Below are 21663 nucleotides of genomic sequence, written 5' to 3' on the forward strand. Positions count from 1 at the left end.
AATAGATATGAAAATGAAAAACAATGATAGTTTTTTTGAATTAAAAGTGCAATCACTGGTTAATTTATTTGCTAGGATTATGCATGTCACAGCTTAAATTATATGAAATAATCATCGAAATTCTTTTGATGATAGTTAGCTGCTCGATGTTTACGTTATAAGATATTTTTAGATCGTTCACGCGAGGAATTCCCACAAGGACTTCCTTGACATTCGGAACACACTTTGGAATTTCCAATGATTTCCAATGTATTAGTGGCAGCCATGTTTTAGCAAGGCCTAAACAGAAAGTATTTTGTTAAATATTGATATGTCCGACCAAAATGACAACGTTTACTATATTCTTCTTGCTGATAAAATAGGAAAGAAGAAAGAGAGAGGAATACTACGAACAACATCTTCAAAAGTTGACGTGTTACCCGGAACTCTTCTACTGTTGGTGGAAGAGCGCTACGATAAACAGAGAACCACCCTCTCGTGGATATTAGAGACACTTGAACCTGAGAACATTGAAATTGAATGTCAGCCCACGGACACTGGTCAGCTAACTAAGATAGAATTTGCCTTACTTCAGCCCATCCCTGTCTGCCAAGAACGCCTGTCTATATTTCAGGATCAGGAATGGCTGAAGGAAGGGGCACAACTTCAGCTGGAGGACCCCGTCACAGTGGCTGTCAAAGGACAACCCTACCTCAAGGGAATCATCAAGTACAAGGGCGAGCTACCGGGGGTCAAGGGAATTCAGTTTGGGATTGAATTGTTAGGGGTATGTGTACGTTTAAATTTAGGTGTAACTTGATTCCTTGAAAAAAATGTTTGACTCATATTCAACTTGAAATTGCTTGTCATGTAAGAACAAATTATAAATTGTGAAAAGATTATCAAAGGTTCTGTGGTTTAGGTTATCAATTGACCAGATTACTATGGTAAATTCAGGTTTAATAATTTTGTTATGGGTATGGGCACGTATGTTATGTAGGCTTGCATGGTTAGTTGGTTAATCTATAGCTCAGTCAGTAGAGCTCCGACGAGTGATAAAGGGATCCCGCATTGGATTCCGGTCCATCCTTACATTTTCTCCTTTTTCGTTACAGATTAAAGACAAAGAGTTTCACAATATTCATCAGGTTGGGACCAAGTGCCCAAATGGGATATGATAATCCATTTTAGATATAATACATATATACCCCAAATCATTAATGGGATACATGTATAAATTACGGCCAAAAAATTACACTTCATTTTGGCTATGTATCATAAATCTGCATCAAAAATTCAAAATGCTGAAATTTCTGCAACCCTATATTTTGTTAGATTGATCCCCAATAAGTTTAGGAACTTCCGAGGGATCAATCAGCTCCTAACCAGTGGGCATGCAGAAAAACTTGTCAATCAAAAGTTACTTCTTTAAATGTATCTTGATGCAGATTTATGATATTCAGAGTCAAATTGGTCCCAACCTGTTCAAAGTAATTTAAGGCCACATTGATAAAGCAAAATATATTGGCATGCAGTCTCCACATAATTCTATTTCTCAGTTGTATATAGGGATGAAAAGCTTTTAATTGATTTTACAAAATGATGTGAACTTTATGTAATAGACAAGTGAAATAATACAAGGAATTCAATGAGGAGGGCAACTTGGGCAAGTACTAAGGACTACTAAGTTTGGGTGATATAGACAATGAATGACTCTGTTGATTTTGTTTTGCCTCGATACAGGATGTTATGCATGTTTACATCTGGAACAAACAATTAAAAATCACTAGATTGCATTTTCATGTAAATTCTTCCTCCCTAATTTTTAATGATTCTCAGAAAAAAGACTTAGATAACAATTCAATAATACAGCTAATAGCTAATGAAGTAAAAAAAGAGACAGTCATAGATTTTATTGCCATGATGACTAGACCTGTGGCTACTTTAAATGTATGACTGTCACATTATGCATCATTAAGATCAAATTGAATACCAGAAGACTGACAAATTACTGTTAATCTTAATATGTTACATATTATACAACATTTGACCAAAATCTATTTTTCAACAAGTAACTAGCCAAATTTTGTTGAAACCCTTTCCGAATATACTAAAATATAAATAGTTAATCAAGACAAATACCTGGTAGTGATGTTGCATTGGTAAACAGGCAAAGGTGCTGAATACACAGCCAAATGTTGTACATTTTCAGCATATTAATCGTACAAAATTCAACATGTTCCAAGATTTTAAAGTAAAAATCCAAAAAGTTAATTTAAAAAGTCTCTTTAAATTTTATTTCATTTCTTATTTATTTACCGGTAATATATAGGGTATTAAACAAAAAACTAAATTCATTATTGTTTTAGGAGAGCAAAGGCAAGGGAACATGTGATGGGGTGTTCAGAAAAAAGCGATTTTTCACCTGTGAACAGAACTGCGGGATATTTGCTGCTATACACAAGGTACGTCGGGACCAGGATGCTCCATATCAGCGCCGATATACAGATCGATCAATCCCAATCCATGAGGAGACGCCTATGTACCGAGAGGAGAGGGAATTGATAGAAAACTCCAATCTTAAGGAAAAGGACCGCATTGTGTGGATCAGTGATAACGGTCCGGAATTTGGGGAGGTGAAGTGGGTGGGGATCCTCCCTGACAGCAACAGGAGGGACATCACAGTGGGCGTGGAATTCGTAAGTTTATGTGTTTGAAAGTGTTCAGCAGGAATATTATATACACAGTATATGAGTGTGTGGTTGTCACAGAATAAAAATTGGAAAGATATATTTTATTTGTACTTGAAAATAGAACTTACCATTTGTTGCAAGAATTTGTCTTAATATATTGTAAAATAAACTTAGAAAGAGCAACAAGAGATGTCAAAAATTTTTCTCAAGAATTCTTTAAAAAGGAACTAGATTATAATGGAAATGACTTTACATCTTTTGTTCATCCATGTCTTCTTATCTTTCCAGGACCATAAAAAAAGGAAAAACATAACTTAAGGTTTATTATTACTTATGAATATCTTTCAGGATAATCCTGTTGGATCTGGTACAGGGAAATATAAAAATCACAGACTGTTTTATGCCAAAGCTCAGCATGCATCGTTAGTACCTATCATGGGTTTAATGAAGGCGGAGGAATACATGCAAATGAACCAGGCCTCTGGGTCCTCCAGTTCCTACTACCCCCAGCAGCCAGAGTACGGCTTTATGCAGGAACCCGAACAGATCAACTCCCCTCGACCTTCACAGTCCCGGACCGGTCAACAAAGTACAGGATACAGCTCAGCATGGACAGGTAACCAGAATTCGTCAGCAGGATACAGTCAAGTCCAAAGAGAGATTTTGCCACAGCCTGTACAGAGCAAGGAAAGGGGGAGTTACTCCAGCAACGCCTCTACTCCATCCTATCAGCAGGTGCTCTCAAAAGAACAGCTCCAGGTTCATCTCCCCCCGCCGCCCCTAAAGGAGAAGTTACCCCCCTCTCCCCAGGACTCAGGTCTTCCCGTCAGACAGAAGGAGGAGAAGCCTGCTGATTTGGGAGGACCCAATCCACTGTATGAATACACCAAGGCACAGGGTAATTGTCACTTTATAATAGTTAATATAATTACATGTAACTTCTTTCAGATTTGCAATTCTTGTATATTGGTGATCTTGCATTCATTTTATGCAGAATTTTCATGGCTTACGGCCTTATATCTTTTGGTCATTTTTACGGTAAAGAGTTCATATTGCAACTTGTTAACATCCATATGTAGGAGAAATTATTCCCTTTATCTGCATTACCTTAAGTAAAAAATCTTGTACATGTATATACCTATTTCGATTAATTACCGGTATGTAAAATGGTTTTTACTCCTATTATTGCCGGTATTGATATTGGTAAAAAAAAACTAATATTAATTTTTGTAACTTGTTATTTAGATCAACAAATTGAAATGAAGTCTGAGTCATTAGAACAACCAAACAGTCGCCGCAGTAACCCTAGCTCTCGATCATTACTTCCTGCTGACCCTGACCTTGAAGTGGGGTCAATGGTGGAGGTCATGTCAAACCCTCTGCTGTATGGGGTCATCCGATGGATGGGGTATCTTCCTGACCAGAAGGAACCTGTTAAACCCATAGCAGGACTGGAAATGGTAGGAGTTACTCTGAAACGGTTTTTAGTAAACTTTAGAACCACCATCGATCAATTTATGGAACAAACAATTCAGACTTTTGTCATTTTAAAATTATTTATGTGGATTTGAGCTCTGTTATTTTTTCTTTTTAAAGAATTTATTGTTCTTAATATTTGCACTGTATTTAAAAAGTCCATACTTTTTAAAAAGATAAAAAAAAATTGGACTTCTTTTATATAAACTTCCTTCTCATGATGATGAATTTTACTTGATAACAAATGTTAGTGTGTGTATAGTCAATGAAAAATTGCTAAGCTATATGAAATTTTAAAAACACTTAAAACTATTGCATTCAATCAATTTTCAATCAATTTCTAAAAAATGCAAAGATTTTTATTTTCAAAAAATATATTTACTTTAATAGGAAGAGGAAATATCAGCAGGAACTGATGGAAGTTTTGGAAAGCATCGATTCTTTTCATGTCCCCCCAAAAAAGCCTTTTTTGTACCTCTATATAAATGTCGCAAGGACAAACGTTTTGTGGACAGCGTTCGTCGTAATAGCGGAGTTTCAAATAATTTTGGTAGCATGGAGACGCCGGACGTCATGGGAAATATATCTCCGCCGGATTCTTTGGAAATTAAACAAATAGAACTGGATGTGTGTGGCAAACAGAAAGGCATTCAGGGTCACCATAACTCTTGTTACTTAGATGCTACATTGCTTGCTATGTTTTATTTTACTACAGTATTTGATGGAATTTTATATAGACCTAAACGCAGTGATGACTTATATGAATATGATGAAGTAAAACAAGTGATAAAAGAGGGCATTGTTAATCCACTAAGGAAGTAAGTTATTATGGAGAGAATTTAAGGAAATTGTTGAGTGGAAGGAAAACATGATTCTTCTTGGCAAGAAAACAATTCCATGTCACTTTTTAGCTCACCTGAGCTGAAAGCTCAAGTGAGCTTTTCTGATCACCTGTTTGTCTGTCTTCCATCTAGGTGTCCATCCGTTCATCTGTAAATTTTTCACATTTTTAACTTCTTTTTAAAAATCACTCAAAAATTTTAACCAAACTTGGTACACAACATTGTTGGGTGAAGGAGAGTTTACGTTCTTTAAAATAAAAGGCAAAGTCTCCTTGCAAGGGGAGATAATCAAGAAAAGATTAAAATAGGGTTGGGTCATAAAAAGTTCTCAAGAACCACTGAGCTTGCAAAGCTGAAACTTATGTGTAAGCATCATAGGGTAGTGTAGCTTTGAAATTGTTCAAATCATTAACCCCCGGGGGTAAGGAGGTGTCACAATAGGGAATCCAAGTTTTACATTGATATATATAGGAAAAAGATTTTAAAATCTTCTTTTCAAAAACCACTGGGCCAGAAAAGTGGAAACTTATGTGGAAGCATCCTGTGATAGTGTAGATTTTAAATTGTACAAATTCCCTCTGGGACAGGGTGGAGCCACAATAGGTATTACAAGGGGGAATATCTGGGAGGGGGGGGGGGGCAGCTTAGCCAAAGTTACTAAGGTGAGGGATGTGGCCCATGGGCCTCTTGTTTTCTCTGTTCAACATTTATAAGAATTATTATGTTATAATTATAAGAAATAAATGTTTAATTATTAGTTAGTATGCCCTTGCATTATTTTATAGTGATATCTTTATTTTTGTGGACCTTAATGGATGACTTTTTTTAAAATTTCAGACATAATTATGTACGTGCTGATAAAGTAATGAAATTACGTCATTTACTCGATAAATTAGGAAATATTCCCGGCATGATGAGTGAAGAAAAAGGTATGGCTGTTATTGTGTTTTTAGATAAACTGATTCGTGTCTATTTATCAATAGTTTTACTGCCAAGTTAATAGCTATTTTATTCAATTATGATTCATTAAATAAAAAAATATTCAGTCTGTATATTTCTCAAGAAAGTAAGTACTGCTGTGAATCATAATTCAAAATTAATTTGTTAAAACTCTCTTTTCTTGGTAGATCCAGAGGAGTTTTTGAATTTACTTTTGAACCAGATTACAAAAGCAGATCCTTTTTTACACATAAGGTAATTATAAAAATAGAGTTAGGCTTATAAACACTAGAAAAATATTACATGTCGGAAAGAAAAGCAAAGTAAGCTCAATTCAATGCAAGACAAATATTGGATCTCTCATGATTTGTGGTTGGATATGATTTTCTTTTTCATCTAACAAGTTGTGTGTTCTTATCCACAAGCCTTTCTGAGGGGGATCAAAACATGCAAGTTGGAAAAAAAAATTATATATTAATACCATAGGAGATCCTTTTTATAACATATCACATGTTTGAACATAGCTAGTTCATTTAAAACCCAAATATTTGACTTTTATCAAATTCCAAAATACCACTACTTGGAAGGATGATTTCTTATTTACAGGGTAATTGTATTTTAAGAGTTTTAAACAGTCAGCTAAGACAAGGTTGTTTAAATCTGTGAGTTTGTTTTACAGATCAGATAATGGGGGTGGTAGCCAACATTCCTTTTTGTATCAGCTGATTATGGAGAAGGATGAGAGATTAGTGCTTCCTACCACACAACAGTTATTTGAATTGTCCTTCCTTCAGATGAAAGTGAAACTAGAGGAGGTATGACACAGACACTTCATATTTAGCAAACTTAAATTTTCTAGACTTTATTTGAAAAATCTCTAATGTGCTTCTCGACATATTGCATTTTTATAGTATTAAAATACAACTTTTAACCAAGGTAATTCCTCTGATCAAAAGAAAGACATATTAATGTATTTGGCCAAGTTATAAGTCAAAGCGTCATAATCTGGCCTTTGATGTATGACCTTGACCTCATCTATTTAGGTTAAGCTCATACATCAAAAGGTCAAACTGTTACTACATGTACTTACTACCAGTGCCTATTGTTTCACCATATTTAATAAAAAAAACATTCTGTCCTATATTCTTTCCCCTTTACTTCTTATGATACAATGTGTTTCCTACCTTGCATATGACCTTGCACATGTGATACCATTTTCAGTTTGTGGTACTTGTTACTTTTACAGAGACCCCCATGTTTGATTCTCCAGATGCCTCGATTTGGCAAAGATTACAAGATGTATGCATTGTAGTTTAGAGCTGGACATCACTGATGTCTTACAGAATGGTTGGTTATTTGAGATAGCAATTTTCATCAAATTACCTAAACATGTATCAATAACTTTGAAGATTTTATCAAAACTAAATCCCCATTAAAGCTTCAAGTATTAAACACGAGATGGTTTCATAAATTTTTTAGCGATTTGAAAGTGGTATTTGGCTCGAAGTTTTTTTTTCATAAATAGATGTATGATATATGAGTTGCTTTTTGCAGCACCGAGGGAGTGTATAATATGTGGTGATTGGCCGCATTTTGCAAGGAATGTTACAACCAGCATGGAGCAGGACTGAACACGATTGCTTTCTGTGAAGGTTGTAAAGAGATGGTAAGATCTCCATTAGTATTTTGTAGTATCCTTACTTTTTAGAGTTACTGACTATAAATACATAATTACTTATAACCGAGTATAAATACATGATCATTACATTTTAAAAAACTTGTAACTGAGTATAAATACATTATTACTTACAACTGTGAAAGCATTATTTTTGTAACAGATTGGAAAATATGTTATTAAGGATGTACAACACACCTACCCCAAAAAATTCCTGTCGTTTAATTTTCGTTATTTTTGTATATTTAGTACATGACTATATCTACTGCATGTATGCACATTTTGGACAAAATCGTTCGAGTGGTTTTTGGACAGAATATTCCAAAAGTTACCCCCCTTTAGTTGTTTACAAGGAGAGAAAATTTTTAATCAATGAACTACTTAAACCTTGAATTTAAAAAAAGCCAGGTTTATAGATATAACTGTCAAATTTCATTGACTTATTCTTTTAACCATTTATATCTTTTTGATATAATTATCATCAAAACAATTTTTAAAGACCTTAAACTGAAAAACTATGAATTATATGAGTCTTGAAAATTGTGTATTTTTCAAATTCAAAATTTTTTTTTGAAAAAACCTGTCGTTTAATTTTTGTAAAAAAATTTGTTTAGGTAGCTGGTAGTAAAAATAATTCTTATAATTTTTTGTATAAAATTGTTAATAGCGGAAAATTTCTTTTCTCAATAAATCACGTTCCCGCGCGGATAGACTTTGCTATGAATCTACAAATACACATTTTATTGGAATAATGCTTTTGCTTCAAAAATATATTAACTTACATATCTAAAAGTTCTCATATCTAAAGCGGATTTAAATGTAGATTTTAAGGCACTTTTTGAATACCCCTACCACCCCCACCCCTTCAATTTTTTTTTGGCGTCGCAGACCATTAGCGTTTGACGAAACGTTGTTTACAGTGCAAATATACAAGTATTTCGTCATTTGAATCCGGGAGGTATGCATTAATTAGTTTTTAAATTCATGAATGAATAAATATACTGCTGGTTTTATATGTATCAGGAAAAATAACTGAAGGATTTTGTGTTTAGACCATATATGTATGCGTTATGCATTCCATATCACATGAAACCTGGATACGAATTCAAGTTATGTTGAATATGTTGATTTTTAATTTTATTTCTTCAATTTTATTTATCAAAAAAAAAAGGTGTATGTTCAACTCTCCTGTGATATAAATGGGCATTTGTCATTATTTCAAACAAGAGATGGGGTCGACATTTGCATACATGTCTCACGATATTGTATGCATTCTTTCAATGTCGTTGTTTCTGAAGTTAAAATGAAAATTCCGTATTCGTCCACATTATTTTCAAAATATCAAACATTAAACTCTTCATCTATTTTAGTTTATATCAAATCGCACTTTGATATTTTTAAAAATCTTAAGGCTACATTCGAGGAAATTTACTTATAACTTGACAGAAAGTCAAACGATTTGCTGCAAAAGGATATTCACATTAGATAATTTCAGTATTAAACGATTTTTTTTAAAAAAGGTCTTATTTAAGGTCTTGCTGTAAATGTATTTGAGTATGCGGAAAAAATAAAGGGAAGAAAACAAACATCTTATTACCAGTACTTATAACAGAGTTTTTTGTTTGTTTATTGTTGTTTTATTTAAAAGAAAAAACAATATTTATATCGTAAATGCACAAGTTATAATAAAGACCATTAATCAGAATGTTATATAGCCAATTGTACATGATGAGAATTTCGGCAATGTAAAATAAAAAGAAAAAAATACTGCGCTTTAATCAAGAATACAATTTATTATATATGAAATGAAATACATTTTTAAAAAGAATATTTAGGCTTTTAAATCCGGTTAATTAAAAAAAATACTTATACTGAGTATATCATAATAGCCCCATATCAAATTTTTCATATATAAAATATATTTTGACCATAATTACGTTCAATAAAGAACAATCTTTAAGTGGTTATGAAATTAATGAAAATACCTGAACTCAATATAATTTTTAAAAACCATCTCCTTATTCTGTAAATTTTGACAGAGTCACAAACACAAGGTTAGGATTAACCATAAATGGGAGGCCATTGCTGTACCCCAGGACTATAAGGCCATTCACAGTGAACAGAAGCATATTCAGAAGCAGAACCCCAGCATACCGCGGGAGAAGATGGAACTGTTTGCTGTCGTCTGTATCCAGACCAGTCACTACGTGTCCTTTGTTAAGTGTGGGAAAGGCAAGGATGCCCAGTGGATCTTCTTTGATTCCATGGCAGATCGGATGGGTAGCGTAATTATTTCATTTCTAATAGAACTCAAATGCAATTTATAAACCCATGTAAAATTGTGTTTTAATTACTATAAGTTTCTTAAAGATCTTGATAATCAAATGATTGTAGTACAAGAATGAGTTGGAAATAAAAATGAATGATGAAGTGTAAATTCACGGCTGTGAGGATTTTTGTTTTACAGGTGAACAGAGTGGATACAATATCCCAGAGGTTAAACTCTGCCCCGATTTATCAAAATGGCTGTCGGAGGACTATCAAGAGGAGATAATGCGTCGGGGAGATGATAAGGAACTCCCAGAACACATTCGCCGTCTGCTTTGTGATGCTTATATGTGCATGTATCAGAGTCCCGAAGTCTCCATGGTCCGATGATAAAGCTATAAAAACAGAGTGTTGTGTCACGCCATCAGGATTCTTCCTCCAGCCCAGCAGGGTTCGCTAGTAATGCATTATAGACAGGATTGGTGTCTGAGTTTGCAACATTTCAACTCAATTCTCAGTGGGCTTCTGTGAACAAAATACATCCATTGTCTTATTTATTGCAAAGCATTCTTAAATATTTGTGTGAAAAGGAATATACATGTAGTTTGTGATATTTGTGACAAATTCTCCACTAATTTGTTTTCCAGACTCATCAAAGCTTTATAATTGTTAGTGTTTTTCAGAACACATTATAAATAATTCTTTGAGAGTACCATTTTGGGTGGCAGAGAAATATTTATACACACGAGGTTTAGAAGGTGTTACGGATGCTATCAATAAAATTTGTCATTTAACTTCTTTCATCTTCATAAAGATGTTCAGAGTAAAAAAAAAATTTAATAAGCTTTAAAAATCAAACCTTTAAATACAAATTCAGATTTTATACATTGTAAAAGGCTAAGTGCTTGATGTGTTACAGAAACTGTAATACGTGATATAGGGATATAAGTACAAGAGAAGGAGAATTATTATTATGAAGGCTATAAACAAATTTCATTACACAAGTGAGTAACGGCTACATATGGGGGTTTCTAAGCAAAAAATCTAATTAAATCCATAATGGCTATACTTACCGCACAGAAAAACTTAAGACTTGTTTTCTAGTATATTCTTGGTACTCACGACATGTGATAGCCAGTGCACATTATGACGTCATATTATGATGTCATCAACCTCTACTACACAAGTTTATAAGGAACACTAACAAAATCGCTTTGGTGCAAGGGCATACCTTACTTTGTTTTACAAAAACAAGGTATGAATAGATGCAGAATATTCCAAGGAATTAAGATGTTGCTGCACAAATGTCGACACTGCAAGTGTTAGTTACTATTTTTACAGTTTTAAGTTGAAAAAGAGTAAAAATTCACAGTCCAGTGCAAGTTTCCTACAATTTTTATCGATTGAGAAAGTGCATAGGATTTGTGCAGCAAATTTATGAATTTTTAGAATATTTTCCTTAATATTATTCATTATTTATTTTAAATTAAATAGGACATGCCCTTGCGCTGACGTTGGTTTGTTTATGTGCTTAATTATTTTGAATGGGGAAGAACAATGACGACATAATATGACGTCATGATGTGTACTAGCTTTAACATGCTGTGGATACTAAGTATGAATAAGAAAATCAATTTGAACTTTTTCTGTATATTAAATATACAACTTATGCATTTTTATTAACTCATTTGCATAAAAACACCCATATTTAACCTTAACTCACTTCCGTATCTGACTATATTCATATCTTTTTAGTTAAAAAAGTCAGAAGGTCCTGTCTAGAACTAATAGTACTTACATTTACCAGTACTGCCAATTTGACAGGTGAATTAAATTTTAAAATTTCAGCATTTCCAATTAAAATCTACTGATAATCTAGATACATGTATGGTAGGGATGTCAAAATATTTATTTTTGTTAGTCAAACATTCGATTGCATTATTCGAACAATAGTCGATTATTCGGAGCATTTATTTATTTTTTTAAAACACAGTGTTTTTGAAAGCTTATTAATCAAATAAATTGGAAAATTGCAATAAATTGGAAATGGGGAATTGTAAACACACAGTATCCACACTTCTGATGAAAATGTTAAATACCGTTTGTTCAATTAAGTTTTCAAGCATATATCAAAATGTCTTTTATGTAAGATTGTTTTAATAATTTTCGAACTTTAAAACTTCATGACTTTGCAAATATTATGTGTTTCTAAGAATTTAAAATTCCTAGAGTTTATAAATATGATTGGTACAAGTCAATTAAATAATTTTCATAGTCCAGTATAGCGCATTGCATAATTTACTACATACAATAACAAAAAAAGTCATTGATTGAGAAATAATTATCGCCGTATGTAATTACTGTATTTTCCATACATGCAATGTGGAAAATCATATATATACTATGACTGCGTTTGAGCTCTTATTCGTCTAAGGATGTACACTGTTCAGCTGTTTAGTTTGAGAAAGGACCATTTTTACAATTTTGAGATGAAAATTTCATTATCACCCCCTTTTCTTGCATTTATTTAATATTCGAATGTTGTTTCATTATTCGATTGTCGGTCCATTCGACTGACATTTGAATAGTCGACTATTCGTTGACATCCCTAATGTATGGTAATATTTAAATGTGGGCACATTTGAAGGATAATTTACATGAGGCCCTCAAGTATTGTTCTGTTTGAAGGAAACAGTATTATTTCTGCTCTGTTTAACAGCTGAAGATTTTTAACCTCTAATATACTGTTTTGATTTTTTAAAACTTTCACATTTAATTTTCCGTCCAGTGTTAGGGTTTCTGCTTGACCTGTTCTGAATTTCTGCTCTGTTGAATGTGACTAGATTTTATTATATCTCTAATACATAATTTATATACGAAATAAAGAATACAACTCACTAAGAAAAGCCTTGTCTTCAAATAATTTTTAAAGGGTTAATTAACTCTTGTCATTATTGGGAAATGAAGAGTAACAGGGAAGGAGAAAAATGTGACATACCTGACTGGGATTCAAACCCTGGCCCCCTGAATCTCTGGTCAAGTTCTCTACCAACTGGCCACTGGCATGGAACCCATCAGACTGCTACAGAGTGAAGCATTGTTCCATTAATATTTTTCAAATTATATATTTTTATGGTTCTTTGTAAAATAGAGGGATATGCATCTTTAAGCTACCTAATATGGCAACTGTAATTATCAGAGTTGATTACCAAGAATATGGATTTTTCTCTGTCCTATGAAGTGCCAAATGTAGGCCCCATGCAAGAGTGCTCCCTTTTCCCCAAAAGTTATGGGCAAGGTTAAAGTTTCTTGAAGAAGGGTCACACAGTAAGGCAAAGGTCAGAAAAATTTACTCATTGAAAGACTTTTACACAATGAAAAATAAAAGTCAGTAAAGCCCTATCCACTCAAAAGTTAGGGGCAAGGTTAAATTAAGTTTTGTAACTGTGACCTTGAACTTGCCAAAAAGACCTTGGTCAAGAAATGGAATGTCCTGTAGTCATTAGTAATCTTTTAATGAAAAATAGACATGCTATATTTCTTCATTTGAAAATGAACTTCCAATCCTTCTCCCTTACAAAATTATAGCCAGGACAAGTTTGCAATTTTCCTGCATTGCTGGAATGAATTTGGGTCAAGGTTATATCACATGAATTGATTATCTTTGAGTTCTATTACTATACGTATATGCCTCTTATGATACATGTAGTGTATAATACATATCTAGCATCTTGCGAGTTCTAGGATCAATAGTCATCTTTTGTTGACAATTAAGTGTTCTTTTCCTTTAAAATTAGCTACCAGAGAAAAGTTAGTCTCCTGCCTTTTGAAATAAAATGCAACTCATACTTTGAAATAAAAACAATTTAATGATTGATGCTGCATAGTGTAAATGTTATGTGAACTGTACAAACACTTTTCAGAACAAGATCCAACATTACAATAGCTGAATTTAAACCTCGGTACATAGAAAACTACTGATACATTAAGCAGAGCCTGGTTATCTGTAAAACAGGTGGGTTTTTGCATCTTCTCCATAACACACCTTGCTTGATTTCCTGACAAGTTTTGCATACAATTCTTGTAACCATTTCACAATCCAGCGCTATGTGGACATTGTTATACACATCGAAACATTCCACTGTGTCCTTATCACAATATGTGTCTATCATGGAAGTTTCTCTTGTCATTAAAATTTACTTGAGGGATGAGTTCCATACTGTGCTCTTCTCAAGTTTTATATCTGGTACCTTCACAAATAATCCACCACTAATAATCCACCAGTAATAATCCACATTCCTTCGGGTCCACACCTCTTAAACAGTTGGTAACAATACCAGTTGCTTAGGGCATGCACAATGTCCAACTTCCGTTCTTTTGGTACTTTTCAGAAGATTACAGTCTTTATTTTCTCCGTCATTCTGCTCTTGCTGCTTTTGCATCCCTCATAATCACTGGCATGTGATAGTAGCTGTTCATGTACATTGTACATATACTTTCATTTTCATACAAATTATCTTAAGTATCAAAGACAATTATAACACCATAAAGGCATTTAGGTTTTCTACATTCAGTCAGCAAGAATACTAAAAGTTGGATTTCTGTACTGAAGAGGAAATATGTACATGAAAAAAATCAACAATAACAACAACTGATAAACTGTCTACAACTAAACAAAATAATAAAGGCTAAGAATAGAAAAAATAGATTTGAGTATAAAAGTTATAGTTCTACATAAACAACAACAAACAAATCTGTTATTTACTTGTTTATACACAAGACTCCTTCAAATAAAAACTAGTATTTACATTTACTCAAAGTTGGAAGGAAAAGATTGAGTTAAGATATATACAGAATGAGAAAAAGAATAAAAATACAGAAATGATGACAGAACATTAAAATGTTGATAAATTTACAATAAAACATCCCGACGAATGCAGGGAGGCAATAAAATTCTACATTACATGGCAAGTAAATAAAAACTAAATTAACCAAACGGAATCTCCTTAATGTGATGAGAATGGTACTCAAGGACAGACAACTCTCACGTTTCAGAAAACAGGGCAGGTATGTCACTCTATTGTCATTCCAGTGAGAGGTCCCTAGAAGTAAAATTACATGTACATTAGCTAAATATTCATTAATATTTATTACATGAAAAATTCTTTTATAATGAATGATATTTAATTCTGTTCTTACTAAGTACATTAAAAAATATATCAATTTTTTTCCTTCAAATTACAAATTGCAGTTATTATTTTGAAAAATACACAAAGAAGAATATTTTGAAGGGATGAAAAGAGAAAGTGTGATGAGACAAAACAATAAGACCACACCAGGACAAAGACACATACACACAAACCACCGGACGAAGTGGACACTCACTCCTGGGAAAACTCCATGTTGTCAGAATAATCAAACATCTCGCTGTCCTGGCCGATGCCGGAGTCACTATTATAAGGGGCGGACACACTACAATCAAACAACATACAGGGGCAGTCAGAAATGACCCAGCCAAGGGACCCACGGCAATCAATGGGAAGGGGCATATGTCCCAGTGGGAAAGGCATTACCTTTTGTTTCAGAGTTTTTTTCCTTTTACAGAATATGTGATTTTTCCAGGGTGATTTTTAGCCAAGGGTTTTACGCTACTCTCCTCATTCCCTTTACAGAATATGTGATTTTTCCAGGGAACGTGGAAATACATGTAATTCCAATTAACAAATGCTTGGTTGTGCATGTACTTAATTTTATTTTTTTCAAAAAAGTTGGAATTCTAGCATTAAAAAAGGCATTTAAGCAAGAAAATATGTGTTGCATAATTTTTGAAAGTACATGTAATTGCCCTGTGAGATTTTACACATCCTTAAAATTACCCCCAGAATTACGGATATGAGAATCAAGAAAACGTGTATAGAAAACTAAAAATCAAAAGGTATGAGAAAATACATTTAAGATAAACGGTGTTTTGTAACTGTCCGCAGAGAGAGAGAGGGATAAACAGACAGAGCTATAGAAAAGCTGAGCTGTTTCCAGCACCACCTGCAATTTAATGACACCAAACAAAACAAGCCACCCAGCCATGGCAAAAATCAAACTGCCAGCTTGTGGAAATAAATGTCAATGAAACAATAAAAATCATGATGTACAGATATTATTTATCTGACAACAGTTTAAGTGCACAGCAATATGTACATAAATATTACAACACCAACTGAAAACTCTAGTCAATTTAGTAGATTAATTCCACATACCTGTATGCCCTGCAGGTGAAGAAAACAATTCTCTTCAGCTTCTTGTTGTAGAAAAAGTAGTTAAATGACCAAATGCTGCCTTCTTCTCCAAAAGGGTCTGAGATCAGGTCAGGATTGTAGCTGTAGGAATGAATCATACAAGCATCTTAAATCTAGGTAATATTAATATTATATTAAAAGTATGCATTTATTCTTTTATTGTATTATATGTGTCTTGTATTAAAATACCCCACTTCTGGTGCTAGATTAAAAAGTTGATTAAAATTTTAATAATTTGTGTGTAAACAATAATTAACAAGTTACCTGTGAGTATTATTTACCTGTAGATTTCACAATCCTGGAGATTGATTTCCTCGTCAATTGCTGCCCATAAAGTTTGTTTCAATCCAGCGAACAAATCTCCAGCAGCGGCGTTCAGCTCTGTGTCTACTGTGTTCACAACCCACTACAATAACAAAACAACATTATATATAAACTATAAAAAAATCAATGCTTAACATTACATAATGATTTCACTGCTGCATCTCATCGGAAAGATACAATTTTTTGCAAATATTTACTTTTGTGTACATGTACTTAATAAACAATGACATCACTGAACATTATCAACATATAACATGAATTTTTCAACCAGTTTTTTTTTCAAATTTGAAAAGCAGTCTTTTTCATCCATTTTGGGAAAAATGGCCACATTTCTTGTGTATCTGGACATCTCTGATTTGGGATTATGAGAGATCATATTGACCACTTACTTCAATGCTTGGCTCCTTGCTAAACTCCTCACTTTTGGCATTGCTGAAGTCATAGTCTGGATTGAAGGAGGCATTCAGGGTAGAAATCAGGTAGAACAGTGTTTTGGTGGGAATGGTGTCACACAGATACCCCTCACTCTCCACGGAACCAAAACTCTTACTGTACGGCCTACAAAACAGTGTACGTAATATATTACACCAGCTCTCATGTTATTAAGTAAATTATATAATCTACATATAAAATAAAGTCATTCTGCTAATTTGATGCAGTTACAGATTTATCTTATTAAGTTCTATCCTGTTTCTGTATTAGATCTGGACAACTGCCATCTATGTCAATATCTAGATGCACATGGTGTGTCCTTATATGTGTTTACTTATTAATGAGAATTTAGGCTTACTTGGTTGGACTGTGGGACAGGACTGTTTGGGGAGGGGATAGAGCCTGGAGGTCCAGCGGTCCCACACCCCCCTCCTGACTGATCAGCTTAAAAAGCTTCTTGTCATTCCCGGCCATCTTGCAAGAGTAACTCTCAATTCTGAAAAAAAAAATAAATATTAACATATTAATGGGGTATTAAAAAGACAAATTAAATAAACTACTATCCTAGAAATTAGAATCAACATCCATGTAACATTATCATTGATGGTGCTTTTAAATAATTTCTAAGATCACTGTATTTTTATTGTACGTGTATAAACAATGATAAATAAGCCTGTGTTTGAGCATATTTTTTTTTTCCACAATGAACTAACTATAATAAAACACAGTCACATCAAAGAAGTCATCATCTCATTGACTCAAGCACTTCTTTTGTAGAGGTTTCATTATTAACTTTTTTATTTTAAATGATAGGTATTCAGGGGTAGAAACTCTACAGAATTGCAACTTGCAAATAATTGCGAGTACAAAAAAAGAACAAGCAAATTTCACTAGGGGAAAGTGTTGCTATTTCGGACGGGGGTGTTATTTCGGACAGTCAATAAAGAGCTTTATCACTTTTTCTCTTGTGTTATTTATTATGATATTAAAACTTACTTCTGTAGATAATACATTTACAAAATGGTTTACAAAAAAATCTTTGCGTGTGTCAGCTCAGGTGCGACTTGTTGCCATAAATAAATGACCTTCACCGACTGTGCTGTGGATGACGCTAATATCCGTCTACTTTCAGTTTGACAGGCAAAATGGTGCACGGTTGAGATAATTGGTTTTCTGCTAAAATTTACTTCTAAAAAATTATAAATGTGAATAAATTCCATTTAAATAATTATTTTCTTCAATATTTCATAAAGAATTATCTTGTAAATGGAAATAATTAACCGAAATTGAGGTGTCCGGAATTACAACACCTCTCTGAGAGACAGAAAACGTGACTAAAATTTGACCCATTACTGGCTTTAGACCTTTTATATATTTCGATAAACTTGCATTACTGACCATAACTTGGTTTTTTTTTTTAATTTAAAAATATTTAAAACGAACTTTTAAAATGGTTGTGTTATTTCTTTTTCTTCATTTTTTTTAAAAAGTGGGGGGGGGGGGGGGGGGGGGTGATAAAGAGAGAGAAAGAGAGGGAAGATCGAATCTAAATCTGCCAGTGTAACATACCTGTTCAGGTGTTCAGTGCTTAATATTTTAAAAGCCTTCTACTTACAAAGTTCACATAAATATAAATAAATGAAATTTACGTACCCCCTTTAATTATGCCATTCAATTTATTGTTTAAAAAAAATAAACAAACATGCAATGTAATGTAATTAAGATGTTCATTTGAAATGGGTTTCTCAGACACTATACATTTCTTAACGTATTACAGTTCTACAAAAATAAAAATGCCACCCCCAAATTAAATTTGAAAAAAAGCCGTTTGGAATTAAATATAAATTGAAAACGTACTTCGACCCATGGTTATACATGTTTGAATTTAACTGACCACAAGGTTCTGTAGATGTTATATACACTGTACTTGGTAGGGCTAGTCTACCTGGCAAAAGATATTCAGATGGGTTTTTTCTTTTGAAAACACCTCATTATCATTTTTTATTCCCCGATGTCAAGCAATATCTGACATTGAGAAAATATATACATATTTAGCATCTGAAGCGTGATTTATATCCTTCTTTTAAATGTCTTTTTTTTTTTATTTTAAAACCTTAGAATTTTTTACCAGACTACGATATACTTAGTCTAGTACTTTGATGTAAAAAAAAAATCAGTGTTCACATCTTTTTTTTAAAAATTAATTTATTTTGGTTAAATAAAAAATCAATTGAAAGAAAAAAAGTAAAAGAAAAACCCAAGAAACAAATGTGAAGAAAGTAATAAATGAAATAATTTTATTATATATCTGCATATCATATATGTGTTTGCTACACATATTTATCCTACATATTGTTCACGCTACTTATAATTTTTGCGGCAAATACAATTTTTTCTATTGAAAAGTGTTTATATTTTATTTCATACATCCCGACAAAAGCTAGTCAAAGTTCCCTGCTGTAATTAGCACGACCATCGTGTAATCTGTGCGACACAGCAGCAAGCATACCTTTTTTACCCACTGTCCGACATTGTAACACCCTGTGTCCGAAGTTACAACACCACTGTCCGAAGTTACAACCTCCTACCTAGTGCTGTTTAAATGCGTTTACTAATGATATTATCTCACGAAAAGAGCCGATGTACCACGAAAATAAGTAGCGGAAGGTTTTCTGCATCGAACGGTGTATAGCATGCCTATATTTAGCGGTAAATGCCAAGTATTTCCAAAAAAGCATTCTGAAGTGTCCGAAATATCAACACTTTCCCCTAGACTTCTTGCAATTTTCATATAAAAAAGGCTTTGTATATTTAGATAAATGGACTCTCAAGTTTTTTCGAGTTCACAAATTTCAAACTCGCAATTTGGATATTCTAAATTGGATTTTGCAAGTTGACTATACAGTAAATTTTGAACGCTGGGTTTGCCTATCATAATGGGTAACCTTGTCCTTCTAAACAACCTACATTTCACTGAACACCTGTAGTCATGACAGTGAAACTTGGGTTGGGACATTGTAGGTTTACTAAATCTCCAAATCACTCAGTCTTATAGCTATGTCATACCTTCCTTCTATCCTGGAAGTCTCTAGCTGCATATTAAGAGCACTGTTGATTTGTTCAAATCTTGAATTTTCCAAGAGCTTCATTTTAAATATCGAGTGTCACAAAAAATAAAGAACTGTCAAAGGTAAACAAAGGGAAAGAACAAATTAAAACAAGGATAAAGAACGACTCGGAAGTCTAAAGTTTTTCAGAAAACTTTTAGGGTGTGAATAAAAAGAAATCCTCTTCAGTGAGTCTCTTTTGCTTGATGAGAAATTTTCAACTTTCATTGCATCAAAATCACAGAATGCTATATCCTCCATTGATGGCTGAATTATCGATAATCAAAATTAAAACGCGCAAATCACACGATCAAACAGTGATAATAATGCTGGAAGTTCTTTCTTTTTCCAACAAACCACAATGTCTGACTCACTAAAACAGAATTCAATCTCGAAAATCTACGTTTTGATCCACTCTCCTTCTTCTTCCTTGAAAAATTATTTGTAAACTTGACCTACAAAAAAATGCACCCACAATGCAATGCGTTGATTTATATAATCCGTTTCTAAAAAGCGAAAGCTGACTTTTAACTCTGACGCATGCTTCGACGTGTTTTCCAAATTAGTAAGAATGTATAAAGATTAAATCAACAGATTTCTTTTTTGTTGTTAACACATTTTTAACATACTTTTTACGCTAATTAAATCCTAACAGCCCGGTGTTTCATAACCATGATAACAGCCCAGTAAACAAGAGTAATATTTACCCTTGGGCTAGAAAAGTACATATTAATTTTTTACTTTTCTGCAATCATATGTTCATCATGTTCATGTCTGGGATGACAAAACTAATGACAATACAAAAAATAATATTGTAGAATGTTTTTTTTATCGCTACTATTCTCCTGCTAAAACATTTTATAGTTCAGTTGTAAATACATGTAGGTAAATCCGTAATCATGGTAACGAAAACTAATTAATCAGGACTTCGCGTCAATATCTCTGTTCTGAATTGTTGGTTTTCAAAGCATTTTTTGAGGGACTTAAGCAATTAGACTGGGGGAGGAGGGATGTATAGGCCACGTACAATACTAGGTCAAAGCACTACAGAGACCCTTATACTAATATTACTGCTATATATCATAGTATATATGTCCCTGGTAATTTTTATTGATCAATGAAAAATGCACAATTACTAAACGTTGGTGAATTCAGTTCTTTGTATATGCTGTCCTCCTTGACATATTTCATTTACTGATGAAATCTGCAACATGACTAGTTTTAAGAAAAAGCAGGTTATAGAGGGAGAATAATAATGTGTACCTTTTAAGATATAAAGTAGAAAAAAAAAATCAACCATTGCCAATTTTAACTGACAGTTAAACACAGATCGAGTTCTTATACACAGACATGGGTTTTAGTATTTTCTATTAGAAAGTTGACGATCAACGTCTTAATTGTTTTTAGAAATAATTGAATCTGCAATTTGCAATTCCCTCCCGATAATACTACAAACATTACTTACTAGTATTTGGTTCTATTCTTATGCTGCAAAACTGTTTTAGGTTCATTTATCTACTAATATTAATAAATATATGAGACACAACATTGCCCGTATGGCAGATAATAGGGAGGGTTGAAATTTCTCAAATGTTAGTCAAACTTCATGGTCAAGGTCAAAAGATTAAAAAAAAA

The 21663-nt window shown here is 33.2% G+C and overlaps 2 protein-coding genes across 4 annotated transcripts; one reads left to right on the plus strand and one right to left on the minus strand.

Moving 5' to 3' along the window:
• Positions 1 to 225: 225 nt before the first annotated feature.
• On the plus strand, positions 226 to 10892 carry LOC134283056 (ubiquitin carboxyl-terminal hydrolase CYLD-like). Its single transcript, XM_062765497.1, is given in 14 exon segments — positions 226 to 766; positions 2349 to 2678; positions 3021 to 3570; positions 3918 to 4132; positions 4539 to 4966; positions 5828 to 5919; positions 6118 to 6184; positions 6609 to 6744; positions 7176 to 7237; positions 7239 to 7276; positions 7484 to 7510; positions 7513 to 7595; positions 9644 to 9884; positions 10072 to 10892. Coding segments are annotated over 14 exon segments (2916 nt in total). The 5' UTR covers positions 226 to 310; the 3' UTR covers positions 10263 to 10892.
• Positions 10893 to 13721: 2829 nt separating this feature from the next.
• LOC134283057 (repressor of RNA polymerase III transcription MAF1 homolog) lies at positions 13722 to 20427 on the minus strand. 3 transcript variants are annotated; one of them, XM_062765498.1, is made up of 7 exons: positions 19988 to 20427; positions 17280 to 17417; positions 16879 to 17047; positions 16447 to 16571; positions 16127 to 16246; positions 15258 to 15344; positions 13722 to 14974 (listed from the first exon to the last, which is right to left on the minus strand). In XM_062765498.1, the coding sequence occupies exons 1-7, from the start codon at positions 20068 to 20070 to the stop codon at positions 14956 to 14958; spliced, it is 741 nt and encodes a 246-aa protein (XP_062621482.1). In that variant the 5' UTR covers positions 20071 to 20427; the 3' UTR covers positions 13722 to 14955. The 3 variants fall into 3 exon arrangements, with proteins under 3 accessions (XP_062621482.1, XP_062621483.1, XP_062621484.1); XM_062765499.1 differs by having other exon boundaries at positions 15227 to 15344; positions 19988 to 20425; XM_062765500.1 differs by lacking the exon at positions 15258 to 15344 and having other exon boundaries at positions 19988 to 20425.
• Between the last annotated feature and the right edge of the window lie 1236 nt (positions 20428 to 21663).

The sequence above is a fragment of the Saccostrea cucullata genome, unplaced genomic scaffold (assembly GCF_032062105.1).
Source record: "Saccostrea cucullata isolate Sc308-1 unplaced genomic scaffold, CSIRO_AGI_Scuc_v1 ctg88, whole genome shotgun sequence".
Classification (NCBI taxonomy): domain Eukaryota; kingdom Metazoa; phylum Mollusca; class Bivalvia; order Ostreida; family Ostreidae; genus Saccostrea; species Saccostrea cuccullata.

Bases quoted from the DNA above. Each gene is read 5' to 3' on its own strand.
- LOC134283057 (XM_062765498.1), bottom strand. From the start codon at position 20,070: ATGAAGCTCTTGGAAAATTCAAGATTTGAACAAATCAACAGTGCTCTT. The intron at 17,048-17,279 runs GTAAGCCTAAAT...ACTGTTTTGTAG, and splicing joins CTGTCCCACAGTCCAACCAA to GCCGTACAGTAAGAGTTTTG. The intron at 15,345-16,126 runs GTATGTGGAATT...GTTTGATTGTAG, and splicing joins TTCACCTGCAGGGCATACAG to TGTGTCCGCCCCTTATAATA.